Source organism: Gossypium hirsutum, chromosome A08 (genome assembly GCF_007990345.1).
Source record: "Gossypium hirsutum isolate 1008001.06 chromosome A08, Gossypium_hirsutum_v2.1, whole genome shotgun sequence".
In the NCBI taxonomy this organism is placed as follows: Eukaryota; Viridiplantae; Streptophyta; class Magnoliopsida; order Malvales; family Malvaceae; genus Gossypium; species Gossypium hirsutum.
In genome coordinates, this window is record NC_053431.1 from 117019306 (window position 1) to 117043429 (window position 24124).

The 24124-nt window shown below is 33.4% G+C and overlaps 3 protein-coding genes across 3 annotated transcripts; all 3 read left to right on the plus strand.

Moving 5' to 3' along the window:
• The first annotated feature begins 11728 nt into the window (after positions 1–11728).
• LOC107926919 (PGR5-like protein 1B, chloroplastic) lies at positions 11729–14647 on the plus strand. Its single transcript, XM_016857863.2, has 10 exons — positions 11729–12280; positions 12535–12650; positions 12908–13004; positions 13106–13206; positions 13383–13439; positions 13615–13691; positions 13818–13869; positions 13971–14081; positions 14163–14260; positions 14350–14647. Exons 1-10 carry the CDS (start codon positions 12067–12069, stop codon positions 14417–14419), a joined length of 993 nt encoding a protein of 330 aa, XP_016713352.2. The 5' UTR covers positions 11729–12066; the 3' UTR covers positions 14420–14647.
• A 1853-nt stretch (positions 14648–16500) lies between these two features.
• On the plus strand, positions 16501–17712 carry LOC107926959 (expansin-A7). Its single transcript, XM_016857897.2, has 3 exons — positions 16501–16708; positions 16784–17099; positions 17195–17712. Exons 1-3 carry the CDS (start codon positions 16534–16536, stop codon positions 17505–17507), a joined length of 804 nt encoding a protein of 267 aa, XP_016713386.2. The 5' UTR covers positions 16501–16533; the 3' UTR covers positions 17508–17712.
• A 1840-nt stretch (positions 17713–19552) lies between these two features.
• On the plus strand, positions 19553–23414 carry LOC107926924 (uncharacterized). The gene has a single exon (XM_016857872.2). The coding sequence runs from the start codon at positions 20032–20034 to the stop codon at positions 20920–20922; it is 891 nt and encodes a 296-aa protein (XP_016713361.2). The 5' UTR covers positions 19553–20031; the 3' UTR covers positions 20923–23414.
• The last annotated feature ends 710 nt before the right edge of the window (positions 23415–24124 follow it).

Sequence of the window (24124 nt, forward strand, 5' to 3'; positions counted from 1 at the left end):
TCTCTTGCTGCCAAAATTTAGAGGAAGAAAAGAGGAAGAATGTTCAGCCATGGGTGTTAATGCATGTATAAAATTTGTAAGTAAGGTTTAGTATTTTGGCATGAAACTTATGTTTTTTGTGATATAATACTATGAGCTAGGTTACCCATGTTGAAATTTTAAGAATGAATGGAGATTATGAAAGTTACCATGGATGAGAAACTCAAAGGTTTGGGATTATTTTGTTGAATATTAAATGTTTTTGAGGTGATGATTTGAGTATAAATTTTTGTAGACTAAATTGGTCATATTGAGTGATGGTTCTATTAATAAAAATTCCTAGGGACTAAAATGTTATTAAGTCAAAATAACATAGCTTGAATTGTTAAATTTGTGAGTTATAAGGGTTGTTTTTAGTGGACTATTAGTATGCTGGAAAAATTTGGGACTTGTTACTAAGTCCATTAAATACATGGAATATGTTGTGATATGAAATTGACGAGAAATAACTAGAATTGAGAAAAATGTTATAATATAAATTTGATTAATATTAGTAGAAAACAAGAATGGTATTGATTGAGTTAAATTGTTAAAAAAATAGATCACGAGAAGAACAAAGCAAGTATCAACAGAGGGAAAGAAAAGGCCATTGAGTAGATATCAGTCTTATTTTGGTAAGTTCGTGGACCTGAACTTAATTTTATTTTTAATTACGATTTAAATTAATTAATGCTAAATTAGCTCTTGATATAAAATGTATGCATATTATGGAATTAAAGTTAAGGAAAATGAATGAGGAATTTATGGAAGTAAATAATTGTACAATCGTCGATATATTCGACTAGCGCTGGGCACAATCTTTGTCAGCCTATCAAACTGGTGTTGGGCACACAATTGTTGGTTTATCTGACTAGTGCTAGGCGCAATTATTGTTGGTTTATCCAACTAGAGCTAAACTCACAATTATTATCGTTGGTTAATTCGACTAGCATTGGGTGCAAATATCGTTAGTTTATCCAACTAGAGTTGGGCTCACTTTCATTTTCATCAGTTAATCCGATTAGCACTAGGTGCAACCCCTTTTTGCAGTTTATCGCTAGGTACTAGGTGTTGTATCGTTAATTGATCTTATGATAAAGTTACCTGAATTATTGAGAGAATTGAAATCTTATTGGGCTAAATTAGAATTTCAGATTAAGAGAGGTTGGAATTGTGTTTAACTAAATAATGTAACCTATTAATGATAAATTGATTTTCATGTTGCAGGTTAGATATATATATAGTAGAATTGGACTCGGCATCCAGTGAGAATCTCGTACTCAAAGTTGGTGACGTTTTCTTTCTTTTTGTGTTTTGGCATGTAACTAGGATGCAAATTTAGTGATAGTGTCCTTTTGTTAAATAAACACTTAAGTCTTGGCTCTTTTTATAAGTGTTTATAATTGTAAATCCTTCTTGTTATTTTATACTATGTTAAAAATGATGTTTGTTTAAATGAGTTGAATATGAATGAAGAATGAAGAATGTGCAATCAGTAAATTTAATGTGATATATGATAATAATACATGTTTTAAGTCTATTCTTGGGTTGATTTGAATATTTATCATTTCATGGTCTTATGCATATGGTTGAAATTAGGTGGGTATCTATTTTGGTGAGAAATAAGGCTTGGAAAATAGCCTATTTTTGTCCATACAGGTAGAGACACGAGCGTGTGTCTCAACCGTGTGTGACACACGGTCATGCGTACTGGCGAGTGGTTTGGCCGTGTGCCCTCTACCCCTTAATTTTGAGAAACAGAATGCTCAGAATTGAGCACAAGGCACGGGCATGTGTCTCAGCCACGTGGATGGCACGGTCTCGAACACGGGTGTGTGCCCTGGTCGTGTGAAGTCTGCACTTATTTTGTGAAAATTAATTTTCCATACGGCCTAGCACACGGGTGTGTAACTTGGCCGTGTGATCTCAAATTGTTTATGAGTTACAAGTTAGAGAGTTACAAGGGGTCGAGACACAGGCATGTGTGACCATACGGGCTGACCACACAGGAGTGTGTGACCACACGGCCTAGCCACACAGGCGTGTCCCAAAACCACATGGGCGTGACCCCTGTATAGTGGAAAATTTTCTAAGTTTTGTAAAAAATTCTAAAGTTCTAGGTTTAGTCCCGAACCACTTCTAAAGCATGTTTCGGGCCTTGTAGGCTCGTATTAGATGCAAGGTTCACACGACCAAGACACACGCCCGTGTGTTAGGCTGTGTGTCACACACGGCTGAAAAACACGCCCGCGTCTCTACCTGTGTGATCAATTCTGAGTATTCTGTTTCTCAATTTTAATGATACAGGAGATACACGGTCAAACTACACGCCCGTGTGCATGGCCATGTGTCACACACGGCTGAGGCACATGCCAGTGTCTTTTCCTGTGTGGACAAAAAAAGGCTATTTATAAGCCTTATTTCTCACCCAAACTTGTTTTCCACCCACATCAATGTTTCAACACATGCACCAACCAATTCAAGGCATGTAATGTAACAGCCCGTTTTTAGTCAAATCAGAACAGTGGTTTCAGGACCACAAATCTGAAGTCGAAATAATTATTTTATTATTTTAATGTTTACAATACGATAATATGATTGTGTGAAAATTTCGTTAAGAAATTTTATCGTTTGAGTGCTTAATTTGATAAAAAGGACTAAATCGCGTAAAGTGTAAAATTTGTGTTCTATTAGTTAAAGGTATCTAATAGCTATAGAATATTAAATTAAAGGTCCTTATGTGGTAATTAGCCCATTAAATAGATAGTGGATGATATTGGCTTCGCATTATGGAAATTTTGATTAAATTTTAAGGTTAATTTTGGTATTTAGTAAATAAAGATTAATTAAATAAAACTAAATGAAATTATTCATTCATTCATCTTATTCAAACCATTTATTCTTGAGAAAATAGGGCTAGGGATTTGGATATCTTGATTTCCTTCAATTAGGTACAATTTTTGTCCCCTTTTTAATAATTTCTATATTTTTTAGATCGTTGCAGCTTAATCTAGCTAGCCCAGGGACTAATTTGAAAAATTGTTAAAGTTTTAGGGTTTTTCCATTAAATAATATATGTGTTTTCTAATGTTTGATGATAGAAAATGCATGCTTGTTGTTAGATAAACAACATTTGTAAAGTGATTTTTAGTAAAATGTTCAATTAGGGATTAAATTGTGAAATGTGCAAATTTTGTCATTAAATTGTGAAATAAATGAAAAATATGGACTTATAGGGACCTAATTGAAATTCGGCTAGCATGGGTTTTGGTTGAATTGCATGAATTTGTGATTTTATGAAATAAGGACTAAATTGTAAAAATGTTGTAATGTTAGGGGCAAAAGTGTAAATTTTCCTTAATGTGTATTTTGGACTAAATTGAATAGAGTGATAATTAAATAAGCTAAATTTGATATTATTTAGATCAAGAAAGGTGAAATATGGATTTCAATAGGGAAAAGAACAAGGTTTCAGATTAATCGACTTATTACGCCGTTTTCACATTTGAGGTAAGTTCGTATGTAATAAGATTTGTTATAATTGTATTTTAAATGCTTTGATATTACATAAATTGTGAGCAAGACTCTACGGACATGTTCGACGACAATTCGGCAAGTGTGAAATCCCGGTTGAACCTTAGGAATAGATTAGGATACGAACGACATGTCATTAGGGGTTATGTGATTTGGGTGTTGGTCCGTACGTCCTACTGGTGGCTGAGTTATCCGGCATGTGTTGTGGATACTCGTCAGCTTGTGTAAGCAGCACCGTGTAGCTTCTTTATGACCGTCAGCTTGTGTGAGCAGAACCATTGATAGCTCTAGTATGAGAATTATATGTGATATGAGATTGAGATAGCTTCGACTATATATGTGGCACTTAGGGTGTGAGATTCCCGAGTATCCGATAGTATTCTGAATGGTTAAACCGGTAAATCAATGATGTGGATTAATATGAGATTGATACGAGATGGTATAGGTACGTACATGAACCGTATAAGCTTAAATTGAAGAAACTTGTGAAGTTCACATTTAACCTTGTGATAGAAAATGTGTTTGGTTTGTGTTTTATATGAGTTTTATATTCATATAATAAATTGTTTGAATTGTATATCTTTGGAAAGTTGAGTTATTTTCATACGAGCTTATTAAGCTATAGCTTACTTTGTTTATTTTTCGTGTTTTATAGTGAAATCAAAGCTAGCTTAGATTCGGGAATTGTCAGAGACTTCATCACACAATCCAACTATCACTTGGTACTTTTGAACTTAAGTATTTTGGGTATATGGCATGTATAGGATTATAGTCATTTTGGTATATGTTTTGTTAATGAATTTAGTCATTTGAAATGGCTTGTAATTTTTAAATGTTTGGTTTTGTATATAGCCATGAGAGTTGGCTTATTTTGGTTGATTTGGTTGTGTATATAATTGTACAAATGGCTCTTCTTATGTGCTTGATTATGAATATGTGACGCTAGATGGTATTTGGTAATTAGGGGTACTAAATGGTTGAGAATTGAATTTGGTATATTTGTGAGATTAGGCTTAATGATGCATGTTTGAAAGTGATTATATTGTTGATTTGAGATTATGAGTTTTGGTAGGAAATTGAATGGCACATTGTGGTATTGATGTGTTTTGTATTGGTTGGTATTGAAATGGTATGAACTATTCTTGATTGAGGTTGGTTAAATGCCTAATTATGCCATGTTTTTCTGCCAATTGGGTTGGTTTAGGTTTGTGCAAATTTGGGTCGCAAGATGGCTTGGTAAATAGCCTATTTTTTGTCCACACGGGCGTCTATCTCAGCCGTGTGTGACACACAGTCAGTTTACACGGCTATGTGTCCCCTGGTGTTGGACTAGAAATCAATTCAGTATGTTCCACACGGCCCAGCACACGGGCTTGTGATTTGGTCGTGTGGCATAAGTCAATATACCCTACATGTTTGGCACGGCCTAGCATACGAGTGTTGTGGCCATTTCTTAGGGCACACGGGCGTGTGTGTTGGCTGTGTGACCCAAGTTAGAGAGTTACACGGAGTTGGACACGGGCTTAGACACGACCATGTGATCCCATTTCGAATGTCCACATGGCATGTGACACGGCCGTGTGTTTGGCCGTGTGAGACACACGGGTGTGTGTTCCCTATTGTTTGAAAAATTTTCTAAGTTTTGTAAAAATTTCCTGAGTTGTCGGTTTAGTCTCGAACCTCCCCAAATGCATGTTTAGGGCCTCGTAAGCTAGTATTAGGGACAATGTGATTGTTGTTAAATGATGATTACATGAAGTTGAAAAATATATGGGAAGTGTATGTTTAATTGTGTTATAAGTCCGGTAATACTCCGTAACCCTATTCCGGCGTTAAATACGGGTGAGGGGTGTTACATGTAAAATAGACTAATAATCAAGATTCATACATGTCATGTTATCACATATGTTCGAGTAAACATTGTACCTTTTTGATCATACACTTATTTAAACATGTTTATACCTAAAATACCAATCCAAACATACTCACATACCAAACATAATACCACCTCATGCATATACATCAAACATATCATTTCTAGCCATTCTAATGGCTAATTACAACCATAACATTGCATCATTTGACCTAGCTTAGCCTATGCATGCCATTATACCAAAAGTAGTTTTGCTAATTATACCAAAGTGAGCTAAAGGATAGTGTGATTTTGCTCTAACCCGCTCCAACCTTTACGAGCTTCTGAGTACCATAAAACAAAGGAAATAAGCAAAGTAAGCATTTAATGCTTAGTAAGTTCGTATAACAAGAATTTAACTTACCAATCATGTTCATTCAATGTAAGCATACAAACATGCATCCAAAACATTTTGGCCGATTGCCTAAACACATGCTTTCATCAAACAAGTCAGTCATGAAATTCACATGATTTTCAAGAAAACAGAGATGAGCTCATCGTGCAACAATTTCCTGGTATTTCAAGGATATTCGAGATATAATTCATTTACATCTGATATTTTCTCACATCATGAGTTTTGTCCGTTGAATCATTGAAATATCGATGAATACCCAGGTAGTACACACAAGGTGTACCAAACAGTGATCCATCAATTCATATTTAGAGGTGCTCATTAAAGCACATAATCGGGAAGCACTCTCTCGAGCATATAACAGAAAGCTCATTTGAGCCATATAATAGAAAGTCGTATTCAGGAAGCTCATGCGAGCCAATAGCGGGTAGCTCCGAAGAGCCATTAATCAGGAAGCTCCGGATAGCCATATATCGGAAAGTTCAAGCGAGCCATTATCGGGAAGATCACAAAGAGCCTTGAATCGGGAATGTAACACCCCTCACCCGTATTCAACGCTAAAATAGGGTTACGGAGCATTACCGAACTTATCACACATTAAACGTACATTCCATATACAACTTAAACAGTTCATATATATTTCAATCACAAACAATCATTTTGTCCCTATTATGAGCATACAAGGCCCTAAACATAAATTGAGAGTGGTTCGGGACTAAACCGATAACTTTGGAAACTTTGTAAACACTTAGAAAATTTTCTCAAAAATAGGGGACACACGCCCGTATAGCCCAGCAGTGTCTCTCACACGGGCAACAGACACGCCTGTGTCATAGTCCGTGTAGACATTCGAAATGGGATCACATGGCCATGTCCTAACCGTGTAACTCTCTGACTTGGGTCACACAGCCAACACACATGCTCGTGTGGCTAGTCTGTATGCCCTAAAAATGGCCATACACGCCTGTGTGCCAAGCCGTGTGCTAGGCCGTGCCAAACCTGTAGGGTATACTTATGCCACACGGCCAAGTCACACGCCCGTGTCTGAGGCCATATGGAGCATACTGACTTAATTTTAATTTCAACACCAGGGGACACATGGCCGTCTACATGACCGTGTATCGTATATGGTTGAGACACACGCCCGTGTGGACAAAAATAGGCTATTTACCAAACCATTTTCCACCCAAACTTGTGCTCTCTTACATCAAACTCAAAGGCACCAATTAGCACCAATAGGCATTTAAATCAACTAATTCAAACACAATTCATGCACATTCAATACTTCCATTCTCTATACACACCAATCACAAAACATGTCATACCATTTATACCAAATCCACATTTATAATTCAACTATTTGTACACTTCCAAACATGCATCATTATGCATCAAAATTACAAGCATATAACTACTATAATATCAACCATTTATCCTCCACAATCTTCATAATTCACAAGCATCATATATCCATCTATGAACTCACAATACAAACCATATATGAACATATATATATAACCAAATCAACCAAATCAAGCCAACTCTTATGGCTATATATACAAACCAAAACATAGCAATTCACAAGCCAACTTATATGGCAAAATTCACTACCAAAATACATATCAAAATGACCAAATTTCCTATACATACCATATAACCAAAACACAAGCTCAAAAATACTAAATTGATAGTTGGATAGTGTGATCAAGTCTCTGACGATCCCCGAATCCGAGCTAACTTTGATATCATTATAAAACACAGTAAAATAAACAAAGTAAGCTTTATAGCTTAGTAAGCTCGTATGAAATAAATTAAATCTCAACATAAATATAAAAATAATCAATTTGAACATACCAACATGTAGTTCATTTAACTAACAAACCTTTCACATTTTTAATCATAATCTTATGTATGAACTTCATAACTTCTTCAATTTAAGCTTATATGGTTAATGTACATACCTGTACCATCTCGTATCAATCTCACACACAACCACGCCTTTCATTTACCCATTGAACCATTCAGAATACTATCAGATACATGTGAAACTAGCACCTGAAGTACCACATATATAGTCGAAGCTATCTCAATCTCATATCACATATACTACTCATACTAGAGCTATCAACGGGCCTGCTCACAAAAGTTGTGGGTCAAGATGTAGCTACACGGTGCTGCTCACAAAGATTTCAAGTAATCGCAACACATGCCGATATACTCAGCCACAGGTAGGATGTACAGGACCAGCACCGGATCACATAATCACAATAATCCTCTAATGACATGTCACTAGTATCCAACTCTATTCCTAAGGTTCAACCGAGATTTCAAATACCAAATCGTCGTCAAATCATTGTCGTACATGTCTGTAGTCTCGTAATCACAGTTTATGCAATATAAAAGCATTTAAAATACATTTATAACGAAACTTATTACATACGAACTTACCTCGATTCACAAAAACAATAGAGTGAATCGACTAGTCCGATATTTTATTTTCCCCACGATCAAGATCCGAGTTTCACTTTTCTTGATCTATATATAATCAAATTTAGCTTATTTAATTACCTTACTATTCAATTTAATCCAAAACACTTAGTAAAGCATATTTACACTTTTGCCCCAAGTATTTCACAACTTTTACAATTTAGTCATTATTTCATAAAATCACAAATTCATAAATTTCAGTACTAACCCATGCTAGCCGAATTCTCCTAGTATACATATCAACCCATATTTTTCATCTGTTTCACATTTTAACCAAAAAGTTTCCACATTTCACAATTTAATCCCTATTTCGCATTTTCACTAAAAATCACTTAACAAAACTTGCATAACTATCATCAAACATTCATAATCTATCATTAAACATCAAAATACTCATGTATTCATCAATGGAAACATTCATAGTCTTTAACGATTTTGCAAAATAGTCCCTGGGCTAGCTAGACCTAGTTGCAACGATCTCAAAAACCTAGAAATAATTAAAACATGACAAAAACGGACTTACAATTGACAAAACAATGTTGGCCGAACCTAACTCAACAATGGATTCTTTTTCTTCCTCTAATTTCAGTTGTAGATGATAGATTAAAAGATGATAGCTTTTGTGGTTTTGTTATTTTACTTATTTAATTTACTAAATTACTAATTTAACCTTAGTTATATAACTTAAAAATCATTTAATACTTGTCCATATCTGTCCACTCAAGCTAATAATGGTATAATTACCCTTTAAGGACCTTAACTATTTAATTTCATAGTTAATAAACCCTTTTAGCTTATAGAACTCCAATTTTTCATTTTACGCGATTTAGTCCTTTTTATCAAATTAACTAATCAAACAATAAAATTTCTTAACGAAAATTTCACACAAACATATTATCATGCTGTAGACATTAAAATAACAATAAAATAATAATTTTAACTTCGGATTTATGGTCCCGAAACTACTATTTCGATTTGACTAAAAATGAGCTGTTATAAGGAAGTTCCATAGAACCATATATCGGGACGCTCATAAGAGCTGCAGTGTGTCCATGACACATGCAGGATCACAATCGATTGGGATGCTCTAAAGAACTATTAACGAGAAGCTCGCAAGAACCATATAACAGGAAGCTCGATAGGGCTAATAATGGGATGCTCTTTTGAGCTGTGGTGTGTCTGCAACATATGCAGAACCACAACCAATACGGAAAAACTTGTATCCATCAAATTTCATCTTATTAAAACGGAACTTAACATTTATCAGGCATGTCGGCTATATAAATATTTTTATATATTAACAAATTCATAATTCACATATACAACATTTAATCTAAACATGTAAATATATACAATTTAGTTACACGAACTTACCTCAACACTTGCTCGTGTATGAAAATCTACTAATCCTACACTTTTTCTTTTCCTCGATCTAACTCCTTATTTGGTCTTTTCGGATTTATATAAATGAATTTAACATCAATTTAATACAATTTACATTCAATTTAGTCCAATTCACATCTTAGACAAAATTACCATTTTGCCCAAATACTTTTAATTAATTCCAATTTCATCCCTAGGCTCAGAATATGAAATTCATACAATTTAATCCTTATTCCAAGCCTAGCCGATTTTTACATGTAACATTTACAGCTCATGTATTTCACAAAAATAAGAAATTTTTCATGAATTTTATATCTTTTCAATTTAGTCCCTAAATCACAATTTCATAAAAATTTCCTTTACAAAAGTTGTTTATCTATCAACAGCCTTTCATTTTCCACCATAAATTTCAAAATTTCAGCACATTCATTAATGAAAAATTTTTAATACTTTGATAAATTTGCAAATTGATTTCCAAAATAGATAGATTAGGTTATTACGATCTCGAAAATGTAAAAATTACTAAAAACGAGGCATGATTACTTACCCAATTAAGCTTGCTTGAAGTTCTCTCTCTTAGCTAGTGTTTCCATAGAAATTTTAGGGAAGATGATGATATGAATCATCCATGAATCATCCATTATTTTTTTAACTTTCCAATTTAGTCCCTTTCCTTTTCTAATTTTCCATGGATGAATCATCATAAATATCTACTAACCCTTCTTAATGGTCTATTTACCATATAAGGACCTCAAATTTTGAATTTCATAGCTATTTGATCCTTCTAGCTACCAAAATTCAACTTTTTCACTTTATGCAATTTAGTCCTTTCCTCCTAATTAAACATGAAATCGATAAAATTTTCTTAACAAATTTTTCATACGTTATTCCTATCATAAGACAGACCATGCAATAATATTAAAATGATTTTTCTTTCTAACTCGAATTTGTGGTCCAAAAACCACTATTTCAATTTTACTGAAAACGGGTTGTTACCATTTATGTCATCTGTTATTATTCTTATTTTTTTTGTTCAAAAATTGAAAACCAAGGTTGTCGAGTTTAAGGTTGCCTATTTTCCACAGCCGTTTTCAAAATTAATTTACATTGGCCATTTATTTTTCAAATATTTTTATTTAAACTTGACAATAATGGGTGTTGAGGTAGTTTAATCATATCATGAACCTGATTCTAAGGTAGCGCCAAAATATTAGCATGTATATTGAACTTGATACCAATGTGTATTAAGGTAGTCCTAAAAAAACATTTTGAAAAATAAGTTTCCCACATGTCTATTATTATAAAAAATATATATTAAAATGTGTAATATTATTGTAAAAGAAAACCACTTATTTTATGCATTTAATTTACATGGGTATAATTTTTTTATAAAATACCGTATAAATATATGTATCATAATTTATAATATAATTTTTTCTACATTGGTATTAATACAATATATAAATTATTTTTTAATATTACATATTTTTTAATATATTATTTGTCAAATATCTTTATTTTAATCTCATAGATATAATATTTGTAAATTCATTAAATTTTAAAAATTTAATATGAATTAATTTAAAGGTAAACTACATTTAAGGCAAATAGTTCAGTGACTTAGACGAAAACTTTCAAATAGTATAGTGACCATTTTATAATTTTTGAAATTGAATGGCAAAAACATAAACTTACTAATAGTTTAGTGACTATGGGTATAGTTTAACCTTAATTTAATATACTTTAATTATTATTTTTATACAATACCTACAATTTTTCGTAAAACTTACTCAATCTTTAAATAAATTTTCCTACATTAACAATAATATAGATGTTAATCCACTAACTAATATGTTTTAATTATTAAACACAATAAATTCATGCCTAATTAAAGCAGTAATAATTAATCAATATAGATAGATACCGAAAAAGCAATCCTTCTTAACTTAATAATTAAATCATCATAATTCAACAACAATAAACTTTAGTTAAAGCAAATGAATCCATTAATTATTCCCATAAAAAAAGTTATTGGCTAGAAAAATGGGGCTCAAAAAGAGTAGAAGAAACCCAAAGCCCTTATAAAGGAAACGAAGCCCAAAGAAATGACGAGGGGGAAGACTGGCATCCTGGAAAACGACCAAGGCAGATGATGATGAGGTGGCAGATTTTGTAAGATCAAAAATCGGTTATCCTTTGAAGCCAAGACAACATACCCAAGACCGTTGCATTTCCCTCCACACGTTCCTTAGTTGCCTTATCTTTGAGCTGTCTTTCTTTCCCTCCAACAATCCCTCCCCGAGCAAAACATAACAACAACAATAATAATAATAATCACAAATATCTCGCACCAAAACCCAAATAACCAACCTGCTTCCTCATGCCTTATTCATCATCATCATCATCATCAATGGCTAGCAAATTGGCTTTCACTTTGATGCCTCCTCGTTTCTTCACTGCGACTATTCAAAAACCCGTGGTTTGTTTCTCTTCTTCTTCTTCTTCTTCTATCAGGTTTCAACCCAGTGGGAAGCATCTATGTTTTCGACGCCGATTGCTCTTACTACCCCTCAAGGCTACTGCCGATCAACAAGGTTTCATTCATCTTTTCTTCACCATACCTTTTTCTGTTTAATTACGGTTAGTTTTGCAAGAAAATTGGAAATATATATGTTCCTTAAAGTGATTTACTCTCCTTATTTAAGCTGCTCTTTTTCTTTTTTTTTTTCTCATAACTAGTGGGTCCATAGGGGGCAATTTGAGCACCCGTACGTTTATCTATGTAAGTAGGACTCGTTTCTGTTTGGACTTTGGAGAGAATCCTATGTGATTCTAACATTATTTGCAGGTCAGGTCGAAGAAGATGAAGTTGTTGATAGTAAAATTCTGCCTTACTGTAGCATAGACAAGAAAGAGAAGAAGTCTTTGGGTGAAATGGAACAAGAGTTTCTTCAAGCCCTACAAGTAAGCTAGCACAAATACGTTTTTCCATTGCAAACATTTAACACATATCAGTTCTACCAAGCAACTATATCACTCGGATTATATGAGTATGATCCTTGGAAAAAAACTTCGAAAAAAATTAGTAAAACCATGTTGGACACATATCTGAGTGATGCTTACTTGAACATAGGCAATGAATACTGCATGACCACATAACTTCAACCTGGCTGCTAAGCATGGATGATGACACCATTTTTGCTTCCTCCTGTTTTATGCAGGCATTCTATTACGAGGGAAAAGCTATAATGTCGAACGAGGAGTTCGATAATCTCAAGGAAGAACTAATGTGGGAAGGAAGTAGTGTTGTCATGCTAAGTACAGTCCAATTTCGTATCAAACCTTTGTTCAAGCAATAAGGTTATGAGTCATGTACATTAGTCTAATTGAAGATGCCTTGGTTTCCACTATTTTTGCAGGCTCTGATGAACAGAAGTTTCTAGAAGCCTCAATGGCTTATGTATCTGGGAAACCAATTTTGAGTGACGAAGAATTTGATGAGTTGAAGATGAGGCTAAAGGTTTGTCTCTTTTCTCAGATGACATAAAATGATATATCAAATATTGAAAACATTGATGGGGTATTAAGACCTGACCTTGCTAAGTTTCAATGCTTAAGCTAGGAAAACTATGCTTTGCTAGTTCAATGCAGCATCTCCTTTTAATATTTTCATTCTTTTTCATAACTATTGTCTAGATGGAAGGAAGTGAGATTGTGGTTGAGGGTCCACGATGCAGTCTCCGAAGTAGAAAGGTATACATTCTTTCATTTTCATCTCTTGTTAGTGTATTTATGGATAACCATGAATAATTTTGCACTAAGCATGCTTCATAGGCAAGCACTGCATATATTCCTGCCATTTTTCAACTTCACAAGCACAAGGAACTTCCTTGTTCATATTCATCATATCATATCTTTGTTCCCATAGGTTTACAGTGACCTATCTGTTGACTATCTCAAGATGTTCCTCTTAAACGTCCCAGCGACTGTAATTGCACTAGGATTGTAAGTTTTTCCTCCCTTATTTCTTTCTGTTATCCTGAAAGTTAGCTAGTTTGATATGCTTTTTCATCTGTAGTTATGATAAGATTTAGCCCCACAAATCACTCGATCTATGTTTGGTCTTGCCAGGTTTTTCTTCCTAGATGATCTCACCGGATTCGAAATCACATACCTTTTGGAGGTAAACTGTTATTGCCACTGTTTTGCTGCTTAAACTAATACATGCAAAGGCTGATATATTTTTGTACTTGGAACTTTTTAATCAAAATTGTTGAATTGCAGCTCCCAGAACCATTCAGTTTCATTTTCACTTGGTTTGCTGCCGTGCCCTTGATAGTTTATTTAGCACAATCCCTTACAAAAGTGGTTGTGAAAGACTCTTTGATCCTAAAGGTAAAAACCCTTGCTCCATCCCTTTCCCTTGGTACTTATGAACTGCCCCATATGAAACTACTTTTTAACTTTGCCTTACAGGGCCCTTGCCCAAACTGTGGTACTGAGAACGTCTCCTTCTTTGGCACCATACTATCAATTTCCAGTGGTGGAACCACCAACACCCTTAAATGTTCAAAGTAAGTCCACCATTAACCATAATCTTTGTCTTTTCACCCTTCACATTGCTGCAAAATTTTTAAGTTCCCAACTCTTCTTTTCACTTCAGTTGTGAAACCACGTTGGAGTATAATGCGAAAACGAGGTTGATTACATTGCCAGAAGGAAGCCAAGCTTAATTGCAGGAGAAAGTACATCCAGAGATCAACATCAAGAATGCTACTGACTCATAAAGTTGGAGTGAAGAGTGTGATGTATTTTGTAAACCTAGTGGGTTATGATGTGCAGCTAAGTAGGAAATTTTGATAAGTGCTGCATTGTAAAACATGTATCTGTTGTATTTTTTATGTGCAACATAACACTCTATTTGTAATTAAACATGTAATATATATATTTTTATACCTAAACAGGCATGTTGACAAGAAGAGAAGAGAGCAAAATTGTTGTGAAAATCTTTAAATTTAATGAAAACCATACTCTATGCAATGTTCTGAATGAGTTTAGTTTCATAAAAATCATACAGCTGAAGCTTTCTTTTGATTTCGTTCTTACCATGCTGCTCATAGTGGTATCATTTCTAATTCATAAAATTAATACAATGCCGTCTGTCACATTACTCTTTTCAAAATGCAAAACATGTTAGAGGTTACTATACTCTTTTAAAATTTGATTTTTGTATTTTAATATTGAGGTCTACATATTTTATTTTAAAATTTTGTTCCTTCATCCAATTTTGCAATTTAAAAAAAGATAAAATATTTTTTTAGCCTTAATGTTGATAGTTTTTTTTTATCAATTTGATTCTTATTTTTAAAAAACACAAAGATTATAAAAAGAATTTAAAGAAATAAAAGGTTTTTTTAATATTTTTAGTACAAAATCCTAAAAAAATAAATTATATATATAATTTTCTAAAATTCATTTAAAATTTTAAAATATAAAAAGTTTCAAATTTTCAAAAAAAAATATGTCATTTACTTTTTAAATGGTAATAAGATCTCTCCAAAATCCAAAGTTTGAGCTATTCATTTTGTCACTATTAAATCAAATTTTAATATAACTTTTGAATTAAATTAAAAATAATGAACAAATAGCTCAAAGTTTGGAAAGATATTATTTCTATTCAAGAAGTAAATAACACATTTTTAAAAATAAAATAAAATGGATTTCTTTTTTATATTTTTTATATTTATATGAATTTTTAAACAATTTTTTATAATTTTTATGTACTTTTAGAGAGTAAGGACCAAATTAATAAAAATTATAAAATAAATAAGATTTTTTTTTATAGTTGCAAAATTGAATGAAGGATTACAATTTTTAAATAAAAAAATATAGGGAGTCCATTTCTCATAGTTAAATTATAAAAATTAAATTTTAGATATAAAAAAGAGTAAAGAGAACTCTGGTATAATAAATAAATGTCACAAGTCACAATGTATTATAAAATTGCACTTGTAACTAAATAAAAGAAACCTCACGAAACAACTCAACAAAGATTTCTGGTTTAGTTATAGTGTATTTGAAATTTAATCTTTTTATTTTTAATATTGATAATTTAGTTTCTATAATCTTTTGATTTAGTGAAGTCCAAAAGATAGTATTGTCAAATGAATTCCGTCAATATTAAACTTGTTGAAGATTAAATAAGCAAGTGAAAAGGTTAAATATGAATTTGTAAAGTTTCCAGTTATGAATATGAGGTTATAAGATTTTTTAGCATTGCTTTAAAGAAGCAAAGTAAAAGTTAATATATTTTTTCTTACATGGCTTCCACGCTGTTTAAAGTTGAACAAACAAATGTTTTTTTGTTTTAAAAATGTCAAATCATTTATTTCACAGAATTTACTGATCTGTGTTATAAATTAGAATTTAATTACTAAATAAAAAATTAGAGGGACTAAATTTTTAGAATTAAAAGTAGAGAATAAATTTTAGATGTGCATAATAAAATCTTTGAAAACAATATAAAAGTGGCCAACTTTCCTTCTATCATAGATCATCTAATTAACCTACTAGAGCACGAAATAGAAGCTGCCCCCACGTTGAAGATAATTAAAAAACAATATCAAAGGATAGAAGAAGCATTACATCCTATCCATTTTCAAAAAGAGAATTTGGGTTTGACTTAAGATAATTTATCTTCGTGAGTGTCACGAAGGCATGAAAGTTGGTTTTTGCCTTTGATCCTTGTGCTAAACGTTGGTATATAAAGGAAACACGTACATATATAATAGTCATCAAGCACTCTTCTAATTTGTTTTAGAACTTGTCTCCAAGGGAAAAATAAACCATGACTTCTTTTGATTCATGGAGTTTCAACTTCTTTTCGATGACGCTTGCAACGTTGGCCATCATCATCAGCAAATCTTCAGTCACTGTTGCATTACCAATCGAGTTCCGGCCAAGCCCTTGGTCTCTTGCCCATGCCACCTTTTATGGCGACGAAACCGCCTCCGAGACGCTGGGTATGTTTATCATATAATCACCTTCATAATGGCTAGTTATTGATGAGTGCATATTTTCATTTGTTATGGTGACAGGAGGAGCTTGTGGTTATGGGAATTTGTTTAGCAATGGTTATGGTACGGACACAGCTGCTCTAAGTACAACATTGTTCAACAATGGTTTTGCTTGTGGGACATGTTACCAGATAAAGTGTGTTGAGTCAACTTGGTGCTACCCTGGGGTTCCATTCACCACAGTGACTGCTACCAATCTTTGCCCTCCAAATTGGGCCCAAGACTCCAACAACGGTGGCTGGTGCAACCCTCCACGAGTCCACTTCGACATGTCCAAGCCCGCTTTTATGAAAATTGCACAATGGAAAGCTGGCATTGTCCCTGTCATGTATAGAAGGTATATTTAAAATTTCAGTTTGATTATTCAACATGAATTTACATATGAAGAAGGACGTTATGAACCATGATCAACTTGGATTCCAATGGTTGCAGGGTTCCATGTGTAAGGCCGGGGGGCCTTCGATTTTATTTCCAAGGAAATGGGTACTGGTTGTTGGTATACGTGATGAATGTAGGAGGCGGGGGTGACATTGCCCAAATGTGGGTTAAAGGAAGCAAAACAGGGTGGATTAGCATGAGCCATAACTGGGGAGCGACATATCAGGCATTTGCAACTCTTGGAGGCCAATCTCTTTCCTTTAAGATCACTTCATACACATCCAAGGGGACTATCATTGCCTGGGATGTTGCACCTGCTAATTGGAATGTAGGATCCACTTACACCGCAGAAGTGAACTTCCATTAATCCACAAATTCACAATACCTCTTTTTGTTTTATAGCTTGCCCTTTTTTTCTAGCCTCTATTTTCATTTGTACTTTCTACAGCATAGGCAACTGAGTAGCTCCATGGTTCAGTTTTTTCTTTTACATTTAGAAACTATTTCTGCAGATAAATTGTATTTTGGTCAATATCTGCTAAGATTGAAATAAAGAAATCAAAAGATTTGCTATTGTGGGTTTTTTTACTAAAGTAAATTTTAAAAAAAATTATTTACTAAAATAGGTTGTCAGCCCGATTATTTATCAAAATGGGGTGTTTTTTCATTCGCGCCTATCTGACAAGCACAAATGATTATTTTATATTAAATTTTTTTTATTTTGTTTTTTTAAATAAAATATTATTTTTTTATTTTCAAAACAGTAATTGCGCCTACCTGAGAGGCACGACTAATCGAGCCTTTCTCTGAGGCGCAAATGGTGGGGCCCACATTTTTCATGTGTTATTAAAATGCATATTTTATCCGGATAAAGTATGTATTAGCAGATTCACTAATATGATATTATATATATATATATTTACACATATATCACATTACAAAAACAAAAATTTAAATACTTATACCTAATAAAACGTGTATCTCATTACAATAATAGTTATTTTCCAAATAACATATTATTTTATAATTTCATTTCTTATTTAATATTTTAATTTAATTTTAATAATGCATACTTTACCTGGATGAAGTATGTATTAGCAGATTCACTAATATGATTATGTATATATATATATATACACGCATGTATCTCATTACAATAATAGTCATTTTTCAAATAACATATTGTTTTATAATTTTATTTCTTATTTAATATTTTAATTTAATTTTAATAATGCCTACTTTACCCGAATGAAGTATGTATTAGCAGATTCACTAATATGATTATATATATATACACACACGCATGTATCACATTACAAAGACAAAATTTTAAATACTTATACCTAATAAAACCGAGTATTAAAAACAACTTTATAATATTACCAACTTTCATCGACTATATAATCCACAAGTTTGCCTTAAATATTACCAGCTGCTAATACATGCTTCATCTGGATAAAGTATGCATTTTAATAACACATGAAAGATGTGGATATTAACATTTAAGGCAAACTTGTGGATTATATAGTCGATGAAAGTTGGTAATATTATAAAGTTGCTTTTAATACTCGGTTTTATTAGGTATAAGTATTTAAATTTTTATTTTTTTAATGTGATACATGCGTAAATATATATATATAATCATATTAGTGAATCTGCTAATACATACTTCATCCAGGTAAAGTATGCATTATTAAAATTAAATTAAAATATTAAATAAGAAATAAAATTATAAAATAATATGTTATTTGGAAAATAACTATTATTGTAATGAAATACATGTTTTATTACGTATAAGTATTTAAATTTTTATTTTTATAATGTGATACATGCGTAAATATATATATAATCATATTAGTGAATCTGCTATTACATACTTCATCCGGATAAAATATGTATTTTAATAACACATGAAAAATGTGGCCCCATCATTCTTAAATAGGCTCGATTACTGTTCCGAAAATAAAAAATAATATTTTATTTAAAAAACAAAAAAAAATATTTTTTTAATATAAAATAATCATTCGCGTCTGTCAATAGGTGCGAATGAAAAAAACACCCTATTTTAATAAATATTCGGGCTGACAACTTATTTTGGTAAATAATTTTTTTTTAATTTATTTTAGTAAAAAACCTTGCTATTGTAATTCATGTCTTCGGCCTGAGCTATAAACCTGGATTAACCAAGCATGACACCATGTGTGCTTGGGCACCTAATGAGAGAGGTAAAAAGAAATGGAATGGGATGTCATATGGATAGCTAGCATGAGACCCACAAATTTATTAAGAGTGGGAAACATGTTAAAAACACAACATGAGTAGTAAGCCCCCTAAAGAAGGAAATATACCCTCATTTCAATCACACAGCACGCCACCTTTTCCTTTTACAAATTGCTTTTTTGATATGAGGGGTCATCATCATCAACCCACCCCCCAAATCATTTCTCCCAATCTCGTCAAAAGTTTTCTTCCCATGCCACAAACCCAAAAAGGCAAATTTATTAATGTATATTCCAAAATCACTATGTCGCCAGTCTAAAAGCAAATTACGTAGCGGTGGCTTTTGCTTGTTATAAACTCAAAAACCCTACTAAAATCATATAATATTCAGTAATTTTCTCTGTGGATCGTATATGGGTTGATAGCAAACAACAAGGGAAAATCCCATGCCCCCACATCATCTACAAGAGTCAATGCTGCAATGTTACAGCTATGTCACTTAGATTCTACCTTGGACACCCCTATATTGCAAAAAAGCAAACAAACAACAACTTTCTTTTCCCTTCAATTCAAAGCCTTTATCATCTATAAACTTCCCAAAACACTACAAACATTTCCTCTTTGCAACATCAGAACTTGTCACATCTAGAAGAGATCCTAAGATCCCTCTCATGGGCGTCGATCTTTTCTCTTTCATATTCATAATATTTTCATGGGCATCATTGCTCTCAATGAAAGCTGAAGCTGAAGCTGAAGGGATTAAATCTGCTCGCCTTCTTGATCTTCTCATTAGGGACTACACTGTGAAGTCTCTTGACAGGGACTTGAGAACAGGTATTGTTCACACTGTAACTTTACCTGCAAATTTCTCTGGCATCAAAGTGGATACAGTAAGGTTCAGATGTGGAAGTCTTCACAGATATGGTGCTCAGGTTAAGGAATTTCATCTGGGAAGTGGTGTGATTGTGCAGCCTTGTGCAGAGAGAGTGATGGTAGTAAGACAAAACTTGGGTTATAATTGGTCATCCATCTATTATGCTAACTATGATCTATCAGGTTACCAGCTGGTGTCACCTATACTAGGCCTCCTCGCTTATAATGCTGACAGTGATCTGAGTTATGGTAGCCCTTTTGAGCTTGGGATTCTAGCCAGGGAAAAACCAATTAAAATAAATTTCAGCAACATTACAAAGGCATCCAACAAGACAGGAAACTGGCCATTATGCGCTAGTTTTGAAGGAAATGGCAAAGTAACATTGAAGAAGCAAGTATCACCCAATGTTTGTGTTGCAACCAAGCATGGCCATTTCGGTTTGGTAATGGAATCACCACCACCATCGTTGCCAGTGAGGAAGAAGATCAGCAGATGGAAACTGGTGGTGGGAAGCTCGGTGGGAGCTGCTTTGGGTGCTTTCCTCTTAGGGTTGCTTTTAGTGGCAATGTTTGTTAAAGTGAAGAAGAAAGCAAGAATGGAGGAATTGGTGAGAAGAGCGTATGAAGAGGAAGCTCTTCAAGTTTCCATGGTTGGACATATAAGGGCTCGAACAACACCTACAATCTAACATGATCTTTGAGTATGTACGATCATTCTTTTGGAAAGGTTAGCTCTATTTGTACCTGAAATAGAAAAACAAAATCCAACCAAATATTCTTATGTTCAATATCCAGAAACAGAACAACTCTGTTTTTCAAAGGATATGTTGGTTCACTTCATTATTCAGTCAGTGTCTAGGAAAATGACAACCCTGTCCAGGATATGTTCTTTTTCTTACATCTCTTACTAAGGGATTCAGCATTCTATATCTTGTTTATTTGAAATTTCGGATTTCAAATAGCATAAAGGGGAAGGGTTTTTCTTTTCTTTTTGGTGTACAATACAATACATTAGTCAAAAAGCCATGACCATGAGCTTTAAGTATTTTCTGAAAATGCTTGTAACTTTCACTGACAATAAAAGGTCAAAAGAAACCCAAAGTGCCCCATTAACCCCTCATCCATCCCCACTCCCATCAACATGCTTGAGATCAGATCAACAAAACATGAAAAAAGTTTGCATGTAAAACATTGGATACTGCTTCTTCTTCTTTTTTTAAGAAGGTAAGTTATTGGCTGAGAGGAGACTCTTTGATTGATAGGTGTGGCAAAGTTTGAACGCAAAGACTACATGCTTTGCAAATCCTTTTTCTCCTTTGTGTATCAAAAGTCAAAACATAATTATCAGCCAAAAACCCTTGAAATTTAAGCCTTAGGGTGTATGACTATGGACCACAATTCGTTGGCTTCCATATTATATAACAAGAGATTTTCAGCTTCTAATGTAACAGACTAATATATGAATTAAAAAAAAAAGTATTCTCGTGCAATTGAAAAGGAAAACAATTATTTCCCTCAGTTAAGATAGAAAATAGGTCTCGGCTATGCCAGCCAAAAGTGGGACCTTTAATTCATGGATGTTATAATTAACCTTCATTTCTTTTTCTTATATTATGGCCTAAATCTTCCATTGTTACAAAGAATGCAAATTCTGGATAAAACAAATTGTATATAAACCTAAATCCGTTGAAAAAAAATAAATTAATTGAGTTAGAATTTCGTATGCAGTATGTTTATACTTTTTTGGCTATGGATCAGGTTTAGTGATGAATTTGGGTGTCTTCGATCTCTTGCAAGACGAGCATAAGCTAAAGGGTGCTGAAGTTTGTGCTTGGGAATAATGCTTAAGTCGGTCTCAAAGCTTTGAAATAGAGAAATCAAGGGATAAAGTTGAAAATAATGAATAAGAGATGAAGATAAGACATGTGAAGGTGGAGATGAAAGACTCCCGTGACCTAATGATGACCTAAAAAAAGCTTGGACATCATTTTCTTTGCGAAATATGTAAAAGTAAAAGCTAACTTGTTTGGCTTGATGGTATTCGTCGAGGGACTAGGCTCTATCAAGTGTGTGGGAGCTAAAGAAATAAGAGTCAATAAGGTGAAAGGTTTGCTACTAACAAGTAGGTGTTTACTGCTAAGAAGCGGAAATTGTTGAGGAAGAGAAGTTTGCTGCTGAAAATCAGTTGTTGAGGAGTTTATTAGATGGCTGAGATTTTTCTTAGATATTCTAACAGTGTGTGTCAATCTTTTTGATGTCTTAGCTTGACAGAGCAATTATAAGCAGTCAAACATGATACACCTAATGTGTTAGTTTATATTTGGTTAGGTGATACAATTTTTTTGATGTAATACTTGCTGAAGTTTTAGGGTATGATCAACCATTGCAACAACAGTAGTCTTTTGTATATTATCCACCAAAATCTTAATGAAAGATAGACTATTCAGTTGTAAAATTTTTCCGATTTTGTTTTCTTTTCCAGCTCTTTCTTTTATTCTGTTCTATAACTTAACATGGTATCAAAGCTTAAAAAATTGACCTTGAGGGACTATGTGTGAGCTGAAAAAGTAGAAAAAAATCTTTTTCTTCTACACAAAAAAACTTCTTAGAACCTGATATGGCTTTCAGCAGCTTTGCACCCCCAAATCCTCCTGTATTCACAGGAGAAAACTACCCTATTTGGACAGTGAAGATGAAGGCATACCTGAGGGCTTTTGACCTATGGGATGTTGTAGAAACAAATAGAGATGTGCCTCCCTTGAGAGCAAATCCAACTATTGCTCAAATCAAGGAACATAGTGAGGAGGTAACTAAGAAATGTTGAAGATTGGTCAGCATGCAGCACCATGAAGCTGGCCACGCACACCAAGCCATGCAGGAGCAGCAGAATCGAGTGCAACCACTGCCATCTGGTTCCATTTTGATTCATTTTGTTGATGTAATGAACTCTAGTTCATTTTGAATTATGTTGGTTTAATGATTGATGTAATTTGGTGGTGATTGAGCTGATAAATCAGCTTTGTTCAAGTGTACAAGTTATTTTCCTATTTTCCATGTAATTAGTGGTATTCGGTAAACTTTAGGTGAAAAATTTGACTTAGTTTGCTCAGTCAATGACTAATATATGTAATGGCTATATGCCAATGTTTTCTTCTTAATGAAAATCATTGAATTTCATTCATTTTATGCTCCATTTTCTTTGTTTTTCGTTTCTGTTCTTGTTTTCCTTTGCAAAGTTCTGTTTGTTTCCTCCACAAGCAACGAGCCTTGTTGCTCAAGACTCAGTTTTGGATGCTGTTTTGTTCTTCAAACACCAACAAGAAATACAAGGCTCTCTCTTGCATTCACTCTTCTGTAACAGATGTGATTTTCACAAGGATAATGACATGTGAAACTGCAAATGAAGCATGAGACAAGCTCAAGGAAGAGTTCCAAGGAAGTGACAGAACAAGGCAGATTCAAGAAAGAGTTCGAGGTTCTAAAGATGAAAGAGTCAAAGATTGTTAAATAGTATTCTGATAGACTTATGAATGTCGTAAACCAAATTAGGTTACACAGGGAGGAGTTGCCGGACAAGAGGACAGTTAAAAAGGTGCTGGTCAGTGTTCTAGAGAAGGTCTGAGTAAAAAATTTCATCTCTAGAAGACTCAAAAGACATATCAAAACTTACCTTGATAGAAGTTGTAAATGCTCTTCAAGCTTTGGAGCATGGAAGGGCTATTAGGCTTGAGGATTCAACCAAAGGATCTTTTCAAGCTAAGTTCAAAGACAAACATGGCCTTAACAATTTTGGAAAAAAACAATCTGGTGAAAGAAAAAACAAAGGGAAAAAAGAAAGAGATGACCAGAAGTGGAAAAGAAAAAAAAAAGAAGGAATCCACCTTGTTCTTA

What these genes read in the sequence shown, in the direction of transcription:
- LOC107926919 (XM_016857863.2), top strand. Translation starts at nt 12,067, where the DNA reads ATGCCTTATTCATCATCATCATCATCATCAATGGCTAGCAAATTGGCT. An exon ending in AGTTTCTTCAAGCCCTACAA is followed by an intron (nt 12,651 to 12,907) that starts GTAAGCTAGCAC and finishes TGTTTTATGCAG; the next exon opens with GCATTCTATTACGAGGGAAA. An exon ending in AAGTAGTGTTGTCATGCTAA is followed by an intron (nt 13,005 to 13,105) that starts GTACAGTCCAAT and finishes CTATTTTTGCAG; the next exon opens with GCTCTGATGAACAGAAGTTT.
- LOC107926959 (XM_016857897.2), top strand. Translation starts at nt 16,534, where the DNA reads ATGACTTCTTTTGATTCATGGAGTTTCAACTTCTTTTCGATGACGCTT. An exon ending in AACCGCCTCCGAGACGCTGG is followed by an intron (nt 16,709 to 16,783) that starts GTATGTTTATCA and finishes TTATGGTGACAG; the next exon opens with GAGGAGCTTGTGGTTATGGG. An exon ending in GTCCCTGTCATGTATAGAAG is followed by an intron (nt 17,100 to 17,194) that starts GTATATTTAAAA and finishes CAATGGTTGCAG; the next exon opens with GGTTCCATGTGTAAGGCCGG.
- LOC107926924 (XM_016857872.2), top strand. Translation starts at nt 20,032, where the DNA reads ATGGGCGTCGATCTTTTCTCTTTCATATTCATAATATTTTCATGGGCA.